The 16255-nt window shown below is 58.1% G+C and overlaps 1 protein-coding gene across 7 annotated transcripts in view; it reads right to left on the bottom strand.

The window, feature by feature from the left end:
- Positions 1-16255, bottom strand: part of DOCK3 (dedicator of cytokinesis 3) — a 175579-nt gene that overhangs the window by 11399 nt on the left and 147925 nt on the right. For all 7 annotated transcript variants that reach the window (XM_070391345.1, XM_070391351.1, XM_070391347.1 and 4 more), the window contains 12 exons: positions 15974-16067; positions 13909-14057; positions 10993-11079; positions 9606-9710; positions 5981-6122; positions 4866-5032; positions 4641-4727; positions 3876-4055; positions 3237-3320; positions 3020-3136; positions 1311-1432; positions 148-286 (listed from right to left, as the gene is read on the bottom strand). In XM_070391345.1, the coding sequence (XP_070247446.1) occupies positions 148-286; positions 1311-1432; positions 3020-3136; positions 3237-3320; positions 3876-4055; positions 4641-4727; positions 4866-5032; positions 5981-6122; positions 9606-9710; positions 10993-11079; positions 13909-14057; positions 15974-16067 (1473 nt within the window). The remainder of the gene's footprint in view (positions 1-147; positions 287-1310; positions 1433-3019; positions 3137-3236; positions 3321-3875; positions 4056-4640; positions 4728-4865; positions 5033-5980; positions 6123-9605; positions 9711-10992; positions 11080-13908; positions 14058-15973; positions 16068-16255) is intronic.

The raw sequence follows: 16255 nt of genomic DNA, 5'->3' as shown, positions 1-16255 counted from the left end.
GTGGAGGGAGGCAGTCCTGCTGGCTCTGGGTGTCCTGACCTCAGTAACTGGAGAACTAGGTGGGACGTCAGCCCTGGACCAGGCCAGCCGGCAGAGAGGAGAGTCCCCCCGTGTGCAGCGCTGGCCGGCCCCCTGCACAGCCCGTACCTGCATGTGGTGGTACAGGTCCTCGGGGGCCTCGCCCATGGGCCCGTCGCCCAGCATCACCACGTTTCCCGCTTCACTAGACGCGTGTGAGGAGAGCGAGGAGGAGGAATGACGACCTGTGCCCATCAGGTTCATGGGGCTGTGAAAAGAGCAGGACACAGGAAGCAGTCAGACCTGGAGCCGGGGAACCTTGCTGGGGTTGGGGGCTGTGGGAAAGGGTGTGAAAACGTCCTCCCAGCCTCAGCCACACCGGACTGGGGGCCTGGAGCAGCCCTGAGCCCGCTGCGCTGAGGCCTGTCCTGGGCGGACCAATAGAGGGGGCACTGGCTCCCCCTAGACCTCAATGGCTCATGGCCACGTAGACTGCTGACAGCAGCAGGTTCTCAGGGGGAATGACAGAGACCCACTGAGTCTGGCCCCAGGCCTGAGGTCCCCCGTGCTATGGAGGGTCATCTGAGCGGTGCCCACCCTCTGCTGGATCTGCTCCATGGTCAGGTGTCTTGCTGGCGTGGGCAAGGCATCAAAATGCCGCTGGGAAGCATCTCTGGGCTTCCTTTCATATCGGTGGCTGCAGCTTGCCAACAGCTGTCCCTCCCAATGCGAGGCGGCCCCTCACTCCGTCACTCCTTCTCACTGGCTGAGTGCACATCTGGGCTGCCTTGCTGTTCACACTCCCCTGGCCTGGCTCCTGAACTCAGAGCAGCCTCACCTCGACATCCCATCACTACCTGGTTCTCTTCCTAAAACCGAGTGGCAATCCTCATTCCCGCGGGATCAAGTCCAAAGGGATGACAGCACAAGGCCCTCCAGGGCACCTGGGCCCCCATGCCGGGCCCCCTGCACTGCAGCCACTTGGTTCACTTCCCGCTGAACGTGCGCGTCGGTCCCTTTGCCTGGGTCTTGCTCCATCAACTCCTCACCCGAACTCTTTTCTACTGTCAAACTTCTATTTATCCTTCAAGGCTCACCCCCAATGACCCTCCTCTGGTTCCCACCCCACCACGGATCCTGTCACCCCGGACGACGATGCAGAGCGTGGTTCTTGTGGATGTGGGTCAGAGGGCATGCGAGTGAGCTCACAGGCACTATTTCGGACTTTCTTCTCTGACCTTAGATATTCACACGACCTCTGTGGAGGGGCCACTCCCAGCCCGAAGGCCTACCTGTGCCGGTGGGTCATCTTGAGGCTCTCGGGGCTCACGGGGCTGTGGGATGCGAGGACACCGCCCCGGGGAGTGCTGCTGCCTGAGCATGCAGGACTTGGTTTGTCCAAACCCGGAAACTCCTGGTGAGAGAGGAATGGCCCTTCATTAGAGAGGAAACAACACGTGTGTTATTAAGGCTGAGCGGGAAGAGCAGACGGTGGTAGAAACGTGAAAGGGAAAAAGAGCCCCGTCCTGGGAGCCGAGCCAGGACCGCGAGTGCTTGTGGGCAGCGACCCCTCCTCAGCACTGAGAGAGCACGTCTGGGTGGGCGGGAGGGGCCCGAGTTCAGGGGAGGGTGTTGAGACTCCCTCACTGCAGAGGAAGGAGAGCAGGCGACGGGGGTGGGGGGGGTGGGGGGGGGGGTGGGGGGGTGGCGAGCGGAGTGTCGCGGTCAGCCATGGCGCTTCTTGCGCAGGACGGGCTGGCTTTTATAGGGTTGCTAAATGGACCAGCTGTCTGTGACCTGGGCTGAGTTGTCTGTGACGCAGTTTATGGGGAAACAGGACACACAATCCTGGTGTAAGTAACTGAAAAACAGCGCCATCGACTTCAGCGTAGTTGGATTCTCAGTTATGCAGCCATCTCCACAGAAAGCTTTGGTCCCAAAGCCTCCTGGTGGCAGCACATGGGCTTGTGTCCCTATTTGTGTCTCCCTGAGTGCACCGGGCTGTCTCTGAGCTTGGTGACCGGAAGAGGAATGTCTGTGTGCCACGGCCTTGCTCCCGCCCCCGGCTCCCAGCTCTGTGTCCCATGCCTCCTTGCCACTTCTACCCAGTGGCCCTGGGCAATGAGAGCACAGTAACTGGCTCTCCCCCTGGAGACCTGGCAGCCAGCTTGTCTAGCAGGAGGCTTCTCTACAACACTTGGGGTCACCCCATGGTTGAACATGGGGTGAGGGATGTGAACAGGGGTTCGAGACCATGTGAACCCTATTCTCAGCCAGCCAGCATTCCCTGTGAGACCCCTGGAGGGAAAACAGTCCTGGAAGACAGGCCCTGCTTCTGCTTGTGAGCAGGAGTCCTTGGGCCAAGCCCTGCCGTGGAGGCCCGAGAGCCAGGCCAGAGTCAGGGAGACCTGGCCCTGAAGCAGAGCCAGATCCTGAGCCAGCCCGGGGCCTGCCTGGCCTCTCTGAGCGCAGCCAGTATGCACGTACTCTCCACCCCAGGCGTCCTCAGATGTGAGCCTGGGTCACCAGACATGTTGGAGGGAGAGGGGAGGAAGACACCTGGAGGGGAAGGGTAAAGAGAGGGAAGAGAAGCCAGAGAGGGAGGGAGGGAGCATTGGGGGAGAGGGAGGGAGAGGGGATGGAGACGGGGAGGGAGAGAGGAGAGAGAGGGGAGGGTGGGCTGGCTTAGGCTATGCCTTACAGCTTTAGGTTCTTCGATGAAAAATAGCTCCAAAGTGATCTCTACATGTACTCGGGCTCTTTTCCTCGTGTATGGAAACCTCTTTTCAGGGCACAGTACCTTGAAACAATGTTCTTTGCCCTTGAATCTGACGCTTCCTTAGGGAGGGAGTGAATGAGGGGCTCAGGCCTCCCCCCACTGGACAGAATGCCCACTCTGCGGGGAGACAGCTCCCGCCCGCTTTCCTTCCGCTCGCTCACAGGTCTGCAGGGAGTGCCACCTGGTCCTACAGCAGCAGGGGCAGCGCAGGCATCAGCTCACATGGTAGAGACTGGCCCGCATCATCTGGAACTGATCGATCAGCTTCTTGTGCAGAGGGCGCATTTCCGGGTGCACAAACTTCTCGTGAACTGCCAGCCCGACTCCTAGGATGTGGACCTATCAGGAGACAGACCACGCTGCTCTGTTAGCAGGAAGCAGTCTCCTGGGCGCACAGCCTTCCCTCCTGGCCGCTGGCCCCAAGCCCTGCGAGATGTACCTGCTCCTGCATGAGCTCCTTGAGCTGGGCGATCTTCTCAGCATCCCCGGGGTGCTTGGTGATGTAGTCTTTATCAAAGAAGGCCTGAGAAAGGAAAGGCCACTCAGGAGGACGCTCCCAGGACGCACTTAGATGGGGCCTAGAGCGGTTGAGTCTGAGGGGCCACCTGAAAGGCTGTGGGGTGGCCCCTCACAGGGACACACCCCACACGCCTCAGTGGACTGCTTGGCCCTCCTGCAGTCACAGGTGCCTGTTGTGTCTGAGGCCTGATGGCGGCTAAGTCACCTAAGCCGAGACACTCGTCCTGCCCTTCGGGGCTGGATGGCCTGGGAGGGCAGGCTAGGCTGGTCGCCAGGGGGAGTGTGGGGTTAGGGTCTTAGCCAGCCCCCAACTCACTTCTTGTGAAGGGCTGGCTTCAGGACTCCTCTTGGGGCCACTTAACATGGCTCCCGAATCAGAAGCTTCCTAATCTGGCAGAGTTCAGAGAATCAAAAGGAAGGGCCCTCCCAACGCTGTGCCACAGCCACAGGGAGGGGAGCCGACAGCCTCGCCCCAGGACCCCTCAGCCAGCGAGGCAGAGCGGAGAGGGGGACTGGGAAGCTGTCCTGGGAGGCGGGGCTGTGTGGGCGCCCCCCTCACCTCCTGGTAGCGCGCGATGCCTCCGTTGACCGCAGCGTCGATGACGCCGTTCAGGCACATGCTGAGCAGGTTGATGTTGCCGTGCACCTGCTTGTGCTGGTACTGGCCGATCAGGGCCCGCAGCTCCTGGTTCTTGTTCTCCACCACCTGGATGGCATTCTCCAGGGGGCTCACCTCCACCTGGGCACACAGGACACGGCGTGGGCACAGGCCCAGCAGCCCCACATCACAGGCCCTGGAAGCTGCTTCCCGCCTGGCTCCTGTGGACGGGACCCCGGGCCCTTTGGACGGGACCCCGGGCCCTTTGGCATGAGAGGGGGAAGAGCACAGGGCTGAGGTCAGAGAGCGGAGGGCACTTCCTCCCTGTGAGCGGGGGCCTAGAAGGGCGCTGCCTCGTGGTGGAGGCCTGACTGAGAGAAGAGGCAACAGCCCTGCACAGGAGGGCCCGCAGGGCCTAGGCGGGCGGCGGACCACAGCTCGCTCTTTCTCCAGCCCTTAGAGCAGGGGTCCTCAAACTTTTTAAACAGGGGGGGCCAGTTCACTGTCCCTCAGACCGTTGGAGGGCCGGACTATAGTTTTAAAAAAAACTCTGAACAAATTCCTATGCACACTGCACAGATCTTACTTTGAAGTAAAAAAACAAAACGGGAACAAATACAATATTTGTATTTGCATGTGGCCCACAGGCCGTAGTTTGAGGACCCCTGCCTTAGAGAAAGTTCCCGTAGCCGGGCGGAGGAGCAGCCCCATCGCAGCATGGCTCACCAGTTCCCGCCTCTCCACCTCGAACCACCGAGAGATGCCAGGCAAGCTGTGTGTCAGGGTCAGCGTGGTGCGCTCGATCCACAGGCTCTGCGGGGTGGGCACAGGCAGGGACAGGCGTTAGGCCACCTTGGCCGCACCGCCTGCCTGAAGGGTGACGCAGTGACCAGGTTCCAGCGTGTGGAGCCTGCCCTGGTCACTCATGCTGCCCACTTCCCAGTCTGTCACCTTGAATTCGTTCTCTTTGTCCTTGGGGCCTTTGTGGAAAGGCCTGTCGTACCGGAACTTCCGCACATTATTGACGCGGTAGAAGCTCTTGACTCGATCCGGGACCCTGTCCATCTGCAGGATATCCACGCAATCTGGAATGGGCGTCACCGCATAGATCTGCAAGTCTGCGCAGGAAGTGAAGGCGAACCCAGATCTGCCAGAGGTGACCCTGAGTGGCTGGCCCACGTCACCCCCGAAGGCGGAGCATCACAGCCTCTGTCCCTGATGGAGGAGGTGACAGTCCTCGGGGGTCAGACCAAGTCTGACCTGAGCCCTTCCCCGAGGCCACGTGTCTCCCGAGCACTCAGCCAGCTGAGCTGTCAATGCCAAGTGCACTCTGGTGCCCTCTAATCCAGAAGGAGAAGGGCCAGGGAAATGAGGTGCCCACAGGAGTGAGAGAGTTGCCGGGGCCTGGGCCTGCCCACTGTAAGTGAACTATTTACTGTAAAACAATCTTTTAATAAAATACTCTTTGGGGGAAGAGAACCTATGGGCGTCCACCTGCCCCTCTGCCCCCCGAACAAGCTACCCACTGTCATGAGGGCTCCCAGGCAGCGGTGGGAGGGCCTGGGGGCCAGTGTTTGCCTTCAGACTCCACATGTGCTCCCATCTCCTGCCCGCCCCACCCCCCCCATCCTCGAGCCCCGCCTCAGTCCCGACAGAGACTCGGGAGAGTAACAGGTGCAGGCGGGAGCGCAGCAGGGCACAGACCGGGTGGTGTCCCTGTGGCAACAGTTCTGGTGGGACCCCAAGTCACCCTGTACAGGGACTGTTCCTGATCACCTAGGAAGGCCCTTCAGAGAGCAGGGTGGGGAGGGGGGGTAGCAGCCAGCCGGAGGGACAGAGGTCCTTCTGAGGCCCTGAGGACTAGGCGCCCCCATGGCTAAGGGCAGCCAGGGCCTCCTCTGCGAGGCACGAGTCCCGCTAACTGTGGGCCTGGTGATGAGGACATGCTCTGGTTCAGGACCTTGGGTAACCTAGCCTCCAAGGCCAATGGCATGGCAGAGGGGCCGCTGACTGTGGGCCTCCCCTCGCAGGGCCCCGCCTTCCTCCCCCGCCGCGTGGAAAGATACACTGGGCATCGCACTGCAGGATGGTGTCGTCGGGGTGGTTGGGGTGCTGCATGGCGACGGCCTGCGGGAACTCGCTGAGCATCCTCTGCTGGAAGGCCTCCAGCCTCTCGTAGTCGTGGCCACGGCACACGTATTCTTTATTCTGTCGCAAGAGGAGAGCACACTCTATGCCCCGCCTGCGGCCCCGCCTCCACGTGGGCTCAGCGGTTACTCGGTTACTCTTCTCACAAACAAGGCCTAGGAGCCGAGGCAGGCCCGGGCACAGCGCTCAGTCCCTGTCCACAGGGGGTGATGGTCAGGAGGGGAAGAAGGGAAAACTGCACTGGGAGGTGGCAGCGCGGAGGCACAAGCTGCTGGGGGACGGAGGGCACCGGGAAGGGGTGCAGGTGGGGGTGGGATTCTGAAAAGCGTCCTGAAGGCCCAGCTGGGCCAGCCTGGGAGAGAGGAGCGGGGAGGGGCAATCTGTGTGGGTACAGCGCCAACCAGGGCAAGTACTGCCAGGCGGGCAGAGGCGCAGCTGGAGAAGGTGGAGAACTGGCCCGGGGGTGGGGGGGGGTGGGGGGGGATTAGGAGACCTGGGTGTGTGCTGCTCAAGGGCCACTTTTGGCGGCCGGGAGAAGCCATTGCCCAGCGGCCGGCAGGGATTCAGGAATTGTTTATTGCAGTGACTCCTTTGCCAGTGCCTCAGCAGAACAAACATAGGATTCTAAGTACGCATTTCTGTGCTCTATCATATTCGGTTTGGGTGAGGTCTCATTTTCCCCCCTTGCTGGACTGAAGTCACGACAAGGCACCCTCAGCCCTCTGCTCTGTCTGCCCCCCGCTGGGGAGTTCCCTGAAGCCTGCGGGTCACACCCTGCCTGCCCAGCCGCTGCCAGACCCACTCTGACAAAGTGGCGGGAGGCAGGCAGCCCCTCCTGGCCTGTCTCGGGGGACAGACAGGAAGAGGTTCCACAGGCCAGCAGATGCCTCGCGGATTGAGACGACCGAGGCCGGGCCATGGAGGACCTCGGCCTGTCTGGAGTGGGATTTGCACCCCCTCTTCTTTCTATAGGAGAAGCCGGCTCAGGCGAGGCCACATGTCTGATGGCTCAGAATGGAAGGGCAACACCAGGACGGAAGTCAAGGTCACAAGAAGCCAGCTGGCTGCTCCAGTAGAACAGACCAGCGGTCAAAGGACAGAGCCACTTCCAAGTCTCTTGCCTGATAAGCAAAACTGACAAGGGAATTATGAAGAACTGGCTTTTTCATACCCACTCCCAAAGGTACCACCTCACCAGATTCTGTTTACGGTCAAACGGAGAGAAAGAACTCCCCCGAGAAGGGAGGCCGGTGTCTTCCTGCCTGAGCCGCTCCTAGATCCTCACGTGATGAAGGGAGGCAGGCAGATGGTCCAGAGGCACCCAGCTGACAGAGCTAATGCAATCGATAGCCTATGTGTTTAGGGAGACCCAGCAGCGGAAGGACACAGCACTGACCTTGAGGCTCATTGTCAGTTTCACTCGCTCAGGCAGGCGAGAGCCCAGCACCGACATGAGACAGACCCACTGCCACTGCCTTGCACTCTGTCCTTGCATCTGGCAGGCAAACAGCTACCTCCTCTGGGACCTCCTCCATTTGCCGCAGACGAACTGGGCAGCGGGGCGAAGGGAAGGCAGCATAGCACTTGGCCAGACCAGGCCGATTTGTACGCATGAATCATCATTCCTAGGGACTGCGCCTCATGCGGACACAGGGACAGACTGACACCCCGTTGTTGTTCTGCCATTCCTGGCCCCCTTGAAACCACATCTGGACACTGAGACGTCACTGCAGCAGCACCTGGTGGCTCAGGTGCCGGTTCTGTGCCAGGTCCCACTCTAGACGCTCTGAGAGCCCGAGACACTGCTGTGCCTGTGACATGAGCATGAGGGGTGGGAGTCAGGTCGAACCATGATGAGACCTCCTGTTTGGCAGGGACAGAAATGGGGGACACCAGGGCATGGTTTTGTAACCTATATCCAAAATGCTGATGCTTTGGAGTAAAATTTGGTTTATCATATACAAACTGTGGGACTGAAAAGGAGAATTAAATGACAATAAAGCACAATTTGCAAAGATGGAATGAGAAAGAAGTAAGTAACAGTGCCAGGATCATTCATTTGTCAGAGGACTTTCTAGAGAGACATGTGGCTTCTAACTCCTGGAGAATTCCTTCCTCCTCTGCTGACTGCCCCCTGCTGTAGTATGATCTAGAGCAGCCGTGGGCAAACTACGGCCCGTTTGAAATGAATAAAACTAAAAAAACTAAATAAAACTAAAAAAAAAAAAAAGACCGTACCCTTTTATGTAATGATGTTTACTTTGAATTTATATTAGTTCACACAAACACTCCATCCATGCTTTTGTTCCGGCCCTCCGGTCCAGTTTAAGGACCCATTGTGGCCCTCGAGTCAAAAAGTTTGCCCACCCCTGGGCTAGAGTGTGGAGGAGGTCCCCCCCCCCGCCCCCCCGCCCCCGAGGCCTCGGCTCACTCGCATTCTGCTACCAGAATCCTGGCTGTGGCTGGAATGGCAGCCTTCCTGGGGCTCGCAACAACGCAGCGTGTGCGGGTGCCCTGTCAGTATTAGTTCGTACAGAAATCATTTTCTTTTCACCCAGGAGATGTGCAAGCTGCCCTGCCTTCCATCTGAGACCTGGAGGCCTGGATCCTGTGACCAGCAGACCGGCTTTTTAACAGGAGCATGAGCACAGCTGACCTTTGACGTGATGCCAAGCTCACTGCGCACTGGCTCCAGTGATTTCTCCAAGGAAACAGGACCCCAAACATATCGAGGAGTCTCTGAACCTTCCCATCTGCGCGCTGAGACGCGTGGGCACTGAACTGCAGCCAGCACTGGGACCGGGGACAATTGGAGCTGCCTGAGGTCTCAACTGCAGCCTCGGGCCTGTCCACAGGCCCATCGAGGTCATCTGAGCAAGACAAATCCCCCCGCTCCAGCCTACAGCTGACTCCACCTGGAGCCTCTGGGTCTGCTGAGTAAAGGAGAAAATCACAGCTGCTCAATGGTGTCAGGACGGCTATGCTCAGTTGTCCCTCCATGTTCATGTCCAGCCCAGCCTTCCAGGCAGCGGGGAGGGAAATGTCTGCTTCACCTGGGCAGAGAGACAGCTGCCCAGAAAGGCTTCCCACAGCCTGAGCAAGGGGACTGTCCTTGGGTTGTCTCAAACCCACAGCTCTACACAGCCTATATCTTCCATGAAGACCCCTCAGAGGCCAGCCTACTGCGAGGTCAGGGCTGGACTGGGTGCTGCCGGCTGAGCAGGCACATGGAGGACGCCAGGCACTGAGAGGAGGAGAGGGAAGGCTTCTGCACATGCTGATGTGACAGGCTCAGGCCCTGGTCACGTCCTGCGGGAATCTGGCTCAGGAGGCGCTCACTAGCACCCAGAGCACACAGGGTCTAGAGCAGCAGGCCGTCCGGGCAGCTAAAGCCGAGGGACTTCGTTGGCTGGTCAGTCCTTCAGAGAGAAGCACTGTATTCAGTAGACTAGGGAACCAGGTGAGAAACAAACAGGCAGGACAGGCAGGTTGCACAGAAGCCTGTGAAGCGGGGTCTCACTGTGACCGCCGGAAGGGACTCACCCGGAGGAAGAAGGGGAACTTCCTGCCGTAGAAGCCGACGCGGAAGAACTCGGGCTCCAGGCGCTGCTGCTCCATGATGCTATCGTAGTAGCTGGCTTCCATCTTCTGTGGATGAGAAGCTGCCTTCAGTTTGGCTCCACTGCTAGTCCAGAGCAAGTCCTCCCAGGCCCACTGGACACTGTCTTTCGTCAAGAGAACCCACAACTCGGTCTAGATGAGACCCATGCTCGGCCTCTCCCCGGAAGCCCCTCCTCTTCCACTGTCACCTGATTGGGGGGTGGGGGGGGAGGGGCAGGCCTGCCCTGCAGCCCCGGGAGGCTGTTCTGTGTGTCCTTCCCAGTGGGCGGACCCAGTTCCAGACCCAGGCTTCCTGCACGCTCAGGGGCAGACATTCACACGTGCAGCCACACCCCCTCCCCCGGGTTTCTGGTTCTGAATGACACTGCACCTGACCCTGGCGGGTGCTGCTGACAAGGGGCTAACAGCAGTTCTCGGCACCAGAGCGCATCAGCCCAGCTGCATGGCTCTTGATCATCTATCACGGGACTAACGAGGCTAAGGAAGGCTCACTTGCCAGCGTCACTGGTACTGGCTCCAATTTAGGAGACTTGAAACTTTAAAAGCTGAGCTACTGTCCGTGATGCCGAGCATTTCCGCGGCCGGTAAGCTTTCATTCAGAAACACTCCCTGGACTCTGAGAAGACAGCTCGAAGGCATCCAATGGAGCCAGCCTGCCAGGAAGCAGAGGCCTTCAAGGCCCAGTGGAGAAGCTGATGCTAGAGGGCCATGTCTACACAGGCCCGAGTCCCGCGCGGGCCAGGAACGCGGCAGAGCTCGCTGCACTGAGCAGGGTGCAGGAGGGCGAGCTGCGACTGCGGACCTCCCTTGTCATGAACTCAGCAGCTGCCAGGACGCCGACCCCAGCACTGGCAGCCAGGAAAAACCTCCTGGCGGCCTTCCAAGTCCATGGGCATTTCACCTAAGTTTTGGATATTCTGCTGTAAAGAAGGGAGAATGAGGCCTTGGCCTCACTGAAAGGGGGACCACAAGCCACAGCAGGGGACGCACGCACAGCGTTTTCAGATGATGCGTCCCTGAGCAAATCATTTCAGGAAGAGCTTCTTCGTGAGGTCGGGCTGCCACCTCCTCCGGGAAGCCGTCCCACTGGTGTATGCTGCTCATCCCTGAGCACCAGTGTGACAATCATTGATCAAGTGCATGTTGGTTCCCCAGCCAAATGGCAAGGGGCTCGAAGGCCGGAACCTGGCCTCTGCTCCTCCTTAACGCCCAACAGCACTAAGGCGAAGGACTGGGCCTGCAGTGAACGCTCTCTAAGAACCCGCGGCCAGGAGAGCCGGGGCTGGGGTGGGGCAGGGGCAAAGCTCACCCGGATCCAGCTGAGGCTCTGATAGTCGTAGAGGCTCTCGTACTGACACGCCAGCTCCCGGCACAGAGGGATGCCAAACTCCCAGCTCTGCATCAGGAACAGGAACAAGGCTTCAGCGCCTCAGGCGCCTCGGGAGGCCCAAGCCCACTTCACCCACAGCGGAGGGCACAGCCACGGCCTCCTGCACCTCCTGCCACACAGACCATCTGCGCAAACCGACCTGCAGCGCCCAGCGCAGAGCACTCAGGCTCTGCAGCGCGGCGCGGCTTTCCGGCTTCCACGCAAGTGCCTCCTCCTCCCAGAGGCCGCTCCCTGGCTGCTTGGTGGGGCAGGCACCTCCGCCTGTTTCCTTACCTGAAGCTGAAGTTGTAAAACACTAGTTACATTTGCTGTTGTGTGAGTCTCAGTTAGAGGATGGACTGCAAGAGGCCTGGGACCTTGTCTATTTACTTTATCCTCAGAGCCTAGAACAGAACTAGGCATGCACAGGTACTCAATAAAGATTTATTTAATGAGTTAATAAAGGAAACAATGACTTTTAAAGTAAGATTATGTAGGCTCGGAAACAAGTATGGAAACCAAACCTGACCGGAATCAGACCCTCAGTCCGCAGGCCACTGAGCTAAACCAACCAGGGTGAAAGGGTTAAATCTAAGGTGGCTTCAGGTAGTCCTTGCCTAGCCAGGCCCCAGCTGCTTCTGTGGCGGCTCCTGTTATGGTGACAGGCCCAATGAACAGGCCTGAGGAGGGCTATAATGGCCTTCACCGTAGAGCAATATTGTCCATTGCTTCTTTTTATTACAATTTTTTAAAAATATATCTTTATTGATTTGAGAGGAAGGGAGAGGGAGAGAGAGAATCATGATTGCCTACCTCTCGCCCACCCCACACTGGGGATTGAGCCTACAACCCGGGCCTGTGCCCTGACCAGGAATTGAACCATGACCTGCTGGTTCATAGGTTGACGGTCAACCACAGAGCCACGTCAGCTGGGTCATTTCTTTTTTTAAAATAGCACTTTTTCTCTTGGTTAAACTGGGAATCACTGGTTATTTCAGCCAGATTCTTCTCCTCAACATCTAAATACGATTTAAATTCTTTATATTATAGGAAATGTTAAACATATAGAAAAATAGAATAGAAGAATGAAAGGCTAGGTACACATCACCCAGCTTCAACTATGATCAATTCATGGCCTGTCTCGTACCATTCATGCCCCACCCACTGACTCCTCCCTATAGTTTCTGAAGCAAATCTCACATAATTTCATCCATAAATATTTCAGTATGAACAATAAGGACTATGTTTTTTAAAAACACTATTTGAAAATCCAATAGGGAGAAGGACAATAATATCTCATTTGGGTCTAGTTTCTCAAAAAGAGCATATTATTTCTATCCTTCGAAGTGATTAATGCCATATGGATCAAAAACTGCAGGTCCAATTAAAGATTGGAAAAAAGAAAGATAATTTTATTTTATTTATTATTTAAAAAAATATATTTTTTAAATTAATTTCAGAGAGGAAGGAAGATGGAGAGAGAGATAGAAACATTAATGATGAGAGAGAATCATTGATTAGCTACCTCCTGCACACCCCCCACTGGGGATCGAGCCTGCAACCTGGGCATGTGCCCTTGACCGGAATCAAACCTAGGACCCTTCAGTCCACAGGTCAACCTCTATCTACTGAGCCAAACCAGCCAGGGCAAGAAAGAGAATTTTAAATAGACCCTGACTCCCTGCCCCAATACAACGCCTCTGGCCTCAGGGAGCTAGAAGGCCTTCGCACCCCCATAGCCCAGCCTTCCAGGGGGCACACCCCTGGCTCCAAGTGCTGCTCGGGCAGGTTTCAGCCAGCGGCTGAGCCGTGTGCAGACTCCGCCACCAGCAAGAGCGCCTGTGAGGACTGTTCACTTAGGTGAGGAGGCCCCTGCGGGCTGAAGGCTCTGCCTGCACCAGCGGCTCCCGGCAGTGCAGGTCTCCCCCCTCCTGGACTCAGTGCTCCTCTGCCCTGAAGTGCAGCCTGCTGCTCTAAGCCTCCCCGCCCCAATTACTCTGCCGGCCTTCAGGGCTGTGCTGGAAAACTGGTGGGCCTGGGCTTTTTTTTAAATCCTCACCCAAGGATGTTTTTAAAATGATTTTTAGAGAGAGAAGAAGGGAGACACATAACCAATAAATGTTTTCTGATTTATGGGCAAAAGCCATTCATGTTTAAATCTTTCTTTTTTTATGATGAAAAATTCACTTAAAATTTCCATTCAAGCCAGGGGCTCAGCCACTCTAGTTCCCTGAGGGTGCCATCTCAGTCTCTAAGACATGCTCAAAGCGGAGTACGGAGTACGGAAGAACCCCTCGACAAGCAAGCGCTCCGCCTCCCCAGTGTTGGCCACAGGTGGGGGTGGGGGAGTGGGGGACAGAGGGTCCACCAGGAGCTCCCCCAGAGACGGGGCTGGAGGGCAGGAATCCCCAGGGAAGCCGGAGCCAGTGCTGACGAACGATGCCTGCCAATCCACAGCACCCAGCCTGAGGGGGCATAACCCCAAGGAAAAGGGGGCTGCGCTGTGGGAGAGAAATCCAGACAAGAGCAGGCACCTAAGAGGCAGCACCGCTCCTGTGCCCGGGGTTCAGACCCATTCCTTTCACAGCCCATGTCACGGCGGATTAGAAGCCACAGGTCGCAAACGGAAGTGGGGGCCCAGGAGCCCCGCTGTAGGAGCTTCTGCATTGATGGATGGAAAGCTGGTGTGTGGAGTTGTCTTATTCCCCAAACTGATTTTTCACCCCCCCAGCCCCCACCCAAGAGAAAACCACGCCACCTGCAAATGTGGTGCACATCCGGGTATCTACCCACTCCCCGACCCCCCCACCTGCGCCGCAGCCACCGCCCAAGGGTCCCCGCGGCAGCCGGGCCCACCTTGCCCTTGCTGAAGTAGTGGATGATCTTCCGGCACAGCCCCTCCTTCCGCTGCCACTCAGTCTGCGAAGGGTAGTGGAGGAACTCCCTCAGCGGCCGCTCCTCCCACTGCAGCAGCTCGCAGTACAGGAGCAGAGTGAACGCAGCCTCTGTGGGACGGGCAATGTGGAGGTCAAGGCCCGTGCATTCCAGGTCAAGGGCCCTGGGTACCCAAGGGGAGACACAGGAGCTGCCCAGCCGACGACCTGTGACCATAGCACGAAGGGGCTGAGACCCTAGGAGACGCCTCCCCCCACGGCCTGGTCACTCGCTCTGGCTCCAGAGGACGGCTGGCCCAGCGACTGGGAGCTGGTGCACAGGTGCCTCGCTCTGGAGACATGGACCTGTGAGAGCCCGGGTGGCTTTCTTCTTCTTGTTTTGCTCAGGTGACTAGAGCTTCCTTTCCAAGCTCATCAGTACTGGCTCTTAGGAGTGAGCACTGACCAGGCTTCTCTGCCCTCCCTGAGCCGGCCTCGATGCCTCCACCTTCACTTTCTGGTCTCTGCATGGCCCTGGGAAGGACCCTTCTCCTATTCCTCCTGTTTCTAGAAGGACCAGAGCGAGGAGGTGCCAGAGGTGATAAATGTGTGATGGCCGCAGCCAGAAGCTCCATCCCCGAGGAACCGAGCGTGGACCTGGACCAGGGCAGAGCCCCAGCGACACCTCGCCCTCATGTGGGCCGAGGGAGAGGATGTAAACAGCGCTACAGCCCCTGCTCCCTAATCCCACGGAGTGAGCCACAGGGAATCACAGCTGCTGCTTGGGGTCCTCTCTACACCGTCTGCTCTTTCCAGCTCTACTTGCTCATTTTCAGTGGCTTCTCTTACTGGAAAGTGAGTTAGTTCTAGCTTCTGCCTGGCCTCCGAGGACCCACTCAGGCCTGTTCCTCATGACTAAGAACCTCAGTTCGAATTATGTTTTGGCCACTTGCCTGCAGGCTCTCCCAGCTCCTCCTCGCCCTGGCCGCTCTGCCTGTCCTCTGGCCACGGGACCCTCCTGCCCAGGGAGGTACAGGCCTCCTCCTGGATGGGGAAGCCGTTTCTCTCCGGGACAAGCCCCTGGGCACTCACGTCCTGCCTCTGAAGCTTGGGAAACAACACGTTCTCCTCAGGTGTCATTCCTGAGGCCACTAGTGACGCGTGGAAACGGTCGGCTAGCCCTTCGCTGCCCTCCTGGAGGGGTGCTGGGGTCATGGGGGGAAGTGGATGCAGAGAAGGGGAGTCAGTCCTGCCATCACTTAATTCTGGCCAGGCCGTGTAGTCAGAAAAGGTGGCTCCTATGCCCAACACTCTAACATCGAGAGATAGGAAAAAGGATTGTTTCAGTAAGTCCATCTAATTTCATCGATGTTTGTGGACGAGAGCTTGGATTTCCTGTCCAGCACACACATGTAAGTCCTGTGGCCCAAGGGCTGAGAGGGAGCGGCTGGTCACAGTGAAGCAGGTGGCTGTGGGGGGAACTATGGCACAAGGTGACGGGCGGCCTGACTCAGAGCAGGGCTCAGTAAACAGTGTGACAGGCAGTCAAATGCTTTTAAACGTGTTCTGTGAGGAAAGGCCTCTGTCATGGGTTAAATGCAGGTGCAGCGGAAGGGCTGCCAGAAAGGGCTCCATGCTGTGTGGTCTGGAAGCCCAGGCGAGGCTGTGCTCCTGTGTCATGGCCGCACCCGATTCCCCTGTGCAGGTGCTTAGAAAGGCTCTGCGTGAGGAGGGGCAGGGCTCAGGACGCTCGAACCTGGAGCAGCAGAACCTGGAAGTCACCCAGGAGGCCTGGGGGAGGGCGGGGGGGTGGGGGTGGGTGTGGCGGGGTAGGAGGCAGAGGACGTGGCAGGAGGCACAGGTGGGAGTTCTGCCTGCTTTCTCCGCCACGTTACCAAGGAGTCAAGGGGAAGGAGTGAGGTGAGGGGCAGCGAGGCCCCAGCACGCTGCCAAGGTCTGGCAGGCACCAGCCAGCGCCATCTCTGCCAGCTGTGCTCACCCGTCCAGGCGGTCCTCACCGGGAGCACGGCTCTCTCTCTCGCACTCACCTGTGTAGTTCTCCGCCTGCAAATGCATGTCACAAAGCTTATGGATGTAGCGAATATACATCTCTTCTTTGTTAATCTCCGACTTGTAGAAGTTCTGTAAGAGAGAAGGAAGCACACACACAGGTGGGCGAGGCTGCCACCGGCGGCAGCCATCCCTGAGCTCCAGGCGGCTGGCCCCAGCCCCGGTGTGCTGGGCAGCAGTGGGGGCAGCTGTGGAGGCACCAACCAGAAAAGGAGAGGACCCACCGGCAGGTCCCTGGGAGCCTTGAGTAGTGAGGAAGG

The sequence above is a fragment of the Myotis yumanensis genome, unplaced genomic scaffold, assembly GCF_028538775.1.
Source record: "Myotis yumanensis isolate MYYU_CA2020_CCGP unplaced genomic scaffold, mMyoYum1.0.hap1 SCAF_14, whole genome shotgun sequence".
NCBI classification, from domain to species: Eukaryota; Metazoa; Chordata; class Mammalia; order Chiroptera; family Vespertilionidae; genus Myotis; species Myotis yumanensis.
This window is presented reverse-complemented; position numbering and strand designations above follow the sequence as displayed.